The following is a 5,321-nucleotide window of genomic DNA, read 5'->3' as shown; positions in this document are numbered from 1 at the left end:
GGACCTATATTGTGGCCTGATTAAAGAAGCAAACCGAACTGTTCAAAAGTGGCATCAAAAGAATGTTACGCTCGGACATGCCGAAGCAAACAGAGAAGGTGTTGGGAAGTTCCGTGTTGGTGGAGTAGGAAACCTCTGTTTTTTATAGCTGAGAGTTGATCGAATGTTCTCGGTTTCTAGTTGGTTTCATGACTGAAAGCTACAGCTTTTGAAGGTGCACGTTGATGTGGCATTCGGGTTAAAAGTTTGTGCCTAGATAGCTGAAGTGCAGATTACCTAGTTGAAATCTGTATCCCCAAGAACAAGAGGCCAAGATCAATAGTTTACCTTCGCCTTTCTGCTTACATGTACGATCATTCATGGCATATATATACACACAGGGAGCCACCAGAGCCCGTGACGGGGCGCGACTTCACCGGCGACATGCCTGAGATTGAGAGTACTCCTCCCATCCGTACTGTACGGACACTATTTACCAGCTACTCCATCGGTAAAGAAATATACGAGCGTCTAGATCACTACTCTAGTGATCTAAACGCTCTTATGTTTCTTTAACGGAGGGAGTATTTACGCAGTAGCATAATTACATTTGTGCACAGAACTGGTGCGCACTATCAGTATGCACTCATCGCCTAGAGATCGAAGCTGTGGCTGTTGAAATGGAACACGGCGCCGCCGCGGCGAAGGTTCTGCGACCTGCACTCCCTCGCCACGCTGGCCTGCAGCCCCGCCGGCCCGCACACCAGCACGCCGACGTCGGCCGCCGCGCCCCCGGCCCGCTCCGCGAACGCCGCGAATTCCGCTGCAAAGACGATCGTCCAACACAAGAGAACACATCTATCACCACATGACACATCAACAGCTGCAGCTAGTTCAAGGGCCAAGGCTAGGCGCGTTACCATGGAACTTTGGCCGGCACCCGTACCGCGTCGTCCGCATGGCGGCGAGGCTGGCCGCGGAGGCGTCGGCTCCACCAGCAGCGTTCGTTGTCTGTTCGGCGTCCGCCCCGGCACGGGCGTCGACGTCCCACCTGTCGTCCTGCATCCTCCGCTTCTCCGAGAGGTGCCAGAGGAGGACGACGAGCCCGCCGGGGAGCGTGATGCCGGCTGCCATGCACAGCAGGAGCAGGAGGCCCAGGTACCACCAGGCGTACACGTTGTACCGCTTCACATAGTACAGCTGCACCAGCACGAACGCCAGGACGGAGCCCAGGGTGGACGCGGCGAAGTACATGGCCGCCCAGAAGTTGTCCCCGGTGCCCACCAGCCCGGACATGGCCGTCCCGTTCTTGACGAATATGCCGGGGGCCTTCTGGTCATCCCCAACAATGCCATCTTCCTGTAAAGCCATGTTGCCATTGCCATGGAATCATTGACGATTTGAAGTGAACCATCCAAATCTTGTAGCCAACTGAAGCACACTGCTTCTCATGGGTAAAACGGAGAAGACAATAACTGGATATTTGGATCATCAACGATGGAGTAAATGGTCTTACCAGTGGAGGATCGGATTCCTGCGTCACAAAGGCTTGGATGTCCAGATGCAACTTGTCACAGACGGATGAGCTGATGGACTGAGCATCGACGGCCAACAGGAGAGAAAGCTCCGAGGTCTTCTTAACTGACCACAGAACCAGTACATTCTTGGGCGCGCATGGCATACCTTGCCCGATCCTGTGGATAATATCGCTCAAAATTGCCAAGAATGGCGAAATGCCAATGCCTCCTGCCACCAGGATGAGATTCTCATACCTGAAAGCACACACAATGCAAACAAAGTATTGACTTGAACTTTTCCCAATGGTGTCTGAATCACTTAACCGAAGAAAGACAAACTGAAGAACTTACATCAGGTGGTAGGGTGATTCGTGCCCATACGGCCCTTCGATGGAGGCGGTAATGCGACCAGTTTGCGACTGATCAGAGTCAGAGTCGCTCCTGGTCTTCTGCTCTTGGACATCGGCGATGATGCGCTTCAGCGTATCAGTCCATGTGCCAAGAACCTTTATGAGGATCGACATGTGGTACCTCCCATCCATAGGGCTGGAGGACACGCTGAACGGGTGCCACTGCAAGAACGACAGCTCACGCACTTGAACAAAGATGAAACTGAGAGCATTGTACCGAAGACCTGCAGAAATCCACACACAATTGTATATGTATACTCTCAGTGAGTTTGTAGTGACAGTAACCAAACACTCATGAACTTCATGCAGGGAATGAATCTTGATCGACCGAGATCTTGACATACTTGGTGGCTTTGAGAAGACTAGCTCCACCGTTCCGCATGGCCGGCAGGCCGCAGAAACGATGTCGACTTTGGTCCTCGATTGCCAGAACCTCAGGAAGCGGTCGAGCATGAAGAGGAAGACAGCGCCGGCCGAGATGCTGAAGACGAAGTCGCCGACGTGGAGCACCAAGAACACCACGAAAACCACGTAGAGCTGGTGGGTGTAGAAGAAGAGCTCGAAGAACCTCTTCCGTACCGGGTGAAGCGATGTCACCCACATCAGCAGACCAGCCGCCAAGCTGATCACGCCGGCTAAGTTTGCTATTCCGACTTCTTTCCATTGGATCAGCTATCAATAAGGCCAAGAGTACCATTAATAGGTTCTAAGATGGATGGAGAACGCTTACAACAAACATGTTAATATGCCCTCAGTCCAAATTTGCGTACTTAACCGTCAAAAATAGATTTGCATACTTTCTTTCAGACATAAAATAGTTTTCAGTCACATATGGTCGGTCTATTATTTTCAGCACATTCTGGTCGCTTGTTTGCAGTAACAATATGACAATCACACATGACAAAATTGGCAATAGCAAATTATCACTCTAAATTGTTCTGTATATTTTTTGAACTTACTTCTTCAATTAGGCGCCCCAGGAGGGACCATGAGATCACATAACACAAGCCGTGCAGCGTAAAGAGAGCCATTGTGAGATGCCCCAACCAGACATGGTATCTAGTAGCATGCTCAAATGGAATGTCGATAAGCCGGAGAAGAACTGAACCCCTTGAGACGGGCAGGAACAGGAAGATCATGCAAAACAAGCCAACTGATCCGAAACGGAGGCCTATGAGAGCCAGTAACAACTCACTGCAAGGCAAAACTTATGCCGTCTTAGAACTGTGTTGAGATGGTAACTAATTCTATACTATTCTATACGCTATGTTTCAGCAATATCATCAGTCTCAGTAGTAGCATGTCAACTGAGCATTCTGAATCAGTTACAGGACAACAAGGTACCATCAACTCATATCAATATGTATTTGACGTATACAGATCACGAATTTAAGTTACTGCAGATATATGTGTATGTTCCATTTTGATTTCCACGTCAACGAAGTGATGGCTCTAAAAATGACCATACAATGATCTATCCTCCACCAATCTTTTTCTGAACGTAATAACTTCAGCTTGAACCACATAAAACTTAACCCCTACAAGTACTAACTAATACTTGAGGCTTAATAATGTACTGACGCCAAAATCTATACCATCTTCATTACTTTAGCCGCAGTGATGAGAATAATATGGTACTATCACTAAATAAAAATATAATTTGGTATTTTTCATGCTCGGTAACTGTAAGGATAAGAAGAGGATTAGTCGATCAGTACTGGCATGAAACATTTCTCACTTAACAGGTTTCATAATACAACATACCTGCGAGTAGTTGGGGGCAAGTGCGCTTTGGAGATGAAGCTCACACTGTCTACAACATAATAGGTCATCGAGAAGACAATATAGACGATGAACAAGACGATTCCGATAAACTCAACAGCGGAGACAACACCGAGTGGACCATCAACAAGAACCGGAAAAGTCCAGAGACGGAAACTCAGTGACCTCAGCTTCTTCTTTCTGGTAGCAAAGAGCAGGTACATAATTAGCGATGGCAGCATGAGGCAGACCACTACACTACTCTCTCCGTTCACAAATAAAATATGTTCTAGTAACCTTTTTGTGAATCAGATGTATATAGACACTTTTAGTGTGTTTGGTCACTCATTTCAGTCAAAACATGTCATATTTGTGAACAGATGGAGTACTATTTTGTTAGTTCGATTTTCTATGGTGGTTCAGTTCATCGTGCTGTTTTCATGTCAAAATGAGCAAAGCCTGTGTAACTCCTGCAATAACACCTTATACGAGAATTGGACTGCAGTTGCAAGATTTTGCTAATATATCCAGAGAATCCAGTGCTTGAATAAAAAAAGATACTCTGAATTTTTAGTGCAGGTACTCTATCAATTCAGGGAAAGAAAGGGCTCATCTGAATACTCTCTAAATAAATGAACTGAAAGCACCAAATTGCCGCAAAATTCACACAAGGAGGAATACTCACTGGACGTGATCACCCGGGAAGGCGAAGATGTACACATATGCCAGAGCTGCAATTAGCAGAATCGGCCCGCTGAAGAAAAGAAAAACGGTCCCTGCGAGAGGCGAGAAAGGGAAAGGGGAACCCCAATTAGTACGAACGAACCCGTCTCCAGAGCGATCACCTACTTTCCCCTGCCTCAGATAAGAGGGGGCAGAATTCTTGGAGGCTGCGTACCAGTGAGGCCGGTGATCAGGCCCTCCGTGCTGGTGATGTCCGCCCACTTGCGGAACGCCGTCTGCACGGGCGCGGTGGGGTAGAAGAAGATCCCCGCGGCCCAGGTGAGGAACACCGCCCACATGAGGAACTTGAGCACGGACCTGGCCAGGGACGGCAGAACGGCCGGCGAGCCCTTGCTCCCGGCGGCGGCATTGCCGACGCCCCCGTTTTGCTGCAGGAGCGGCTCCCGTTCTTGGGTCATGGTGGCTGCGAGGGGGGGTGGAGTGAACCGGCGGGAGGGAGGTCTGGCTATGGGTCTCTCTGTGCCAGGACCCGCTGCTTTATACGGTCCAGAACTCGGCGTACGAGGGTCTCGCTGGTAACGGCGACTGCGACGGACGGGTTGCGGGGTTGGGGTGGGAGCGTGCAGCAGCAGCATGCATACGCGACGCCAGCGCCATGGATAAAAATATAGTATTTTCTTTAGGCGTGAATAGATTTCAATAGATATATTGCTAGCTGTTGGTCGTTGTTAATGGCGACGGCGATCGCCGGATGGGGGCCGGGAGGGTGAAACCGATGCGTCTTTCGCACTGCTGCTCAGGTGGTCACGTCCAACGTCGGTGTAGAGAAGCGGCGAGCCACACAACCAGCGTGTGTGCCAGAACAGAGCTGGATAACCGTGAAATCAGAACAGATAAACATGGTACCTACTACGTACATCCTACTGTAGGAGAACAGAAAAACCAATAGAAAGATAATCATAGGCGGGTG

General features: G+C 49.3%; 1 protein-coding gene across 1 annotated transcript; it reads right to left on the bottom strand.

Moving 5' to 3' along the window:
• Positions 1-290: 290 nt before the first annotated feature.
• On the bottom strand, positions 291-4,963 carry LOC123045569 (ferric reduction oxidase 7, chloroplastic). Its single transcript, XM_044468678.1, has 9 exons — positions 4,566-4,963; positions 4,353-4,443; positions 3,671-3,868; positions 2,866-3,100; positions 2,251-2,578; positions 1,848-2,130; positions 1,496-1,751; positions 900-1,338; positions 291-802 (listed from the first exon to the last, which is right to left on the bottom strand). The coding sequence occupies exons 1-9, from the start codon at positions 4,807-4,809 to the stop codon at positions 633-635; spliced, it is 2,244 nt and encodes a 747-aa protein (XP_044324613.1). The 5' UTR covers positions 4,810-4,963; the 3' UTR covers positions 291-632.
• Between the last annotated feature and the right edge of the window lie 358 nt (positions 4,964-5,321).

This window comes from Triticum aestivum, chromosome 2B (genome assembly GCF_018294505.1).
Source record: "Triticum aestivum cultivar Chinese Spring chromosome 2B, IWGSC CS RefSeq v2.1, whole genome shotgun sequence".
Taxonomy (NCBI): Eukaryota; Viridiplantae; Streptophyta; class Magnoliopsida; order Poales; family Poaceae; genus Triticum; species Triticum aestivum.
The sequence above is the reverse complement of the archived record's forward strand: the minus strand, read 5'-3'. Positions and strand labels throughout refer to the sequence as shown.

Bases quoted from the DNA above. Each gene is read 5' to 3' on its own strand.
- LOC123045569 (XM_044468678.1), bottom strand. From the start codon at position 4,809: ATGACCCAAGAACGGGAGCCGCTCCTGCAGCAAAACGGGGGCGTCGGC. The intron at 3,869-4,352 runs GTGAGTATTCCT...CTTTGCTACCAG, and splicing joins TTCCCGGGTGATCACGTCCA to AAAGAAGAAGCTGAGGTCAC. The intron at 803-899 runs GTAACGCGCCTA...TCGTCTTTGCAG, and splicing joins GTGCCGGCCAAAGTTCCATG to CGGAATTCGCGGCGTTCGCG.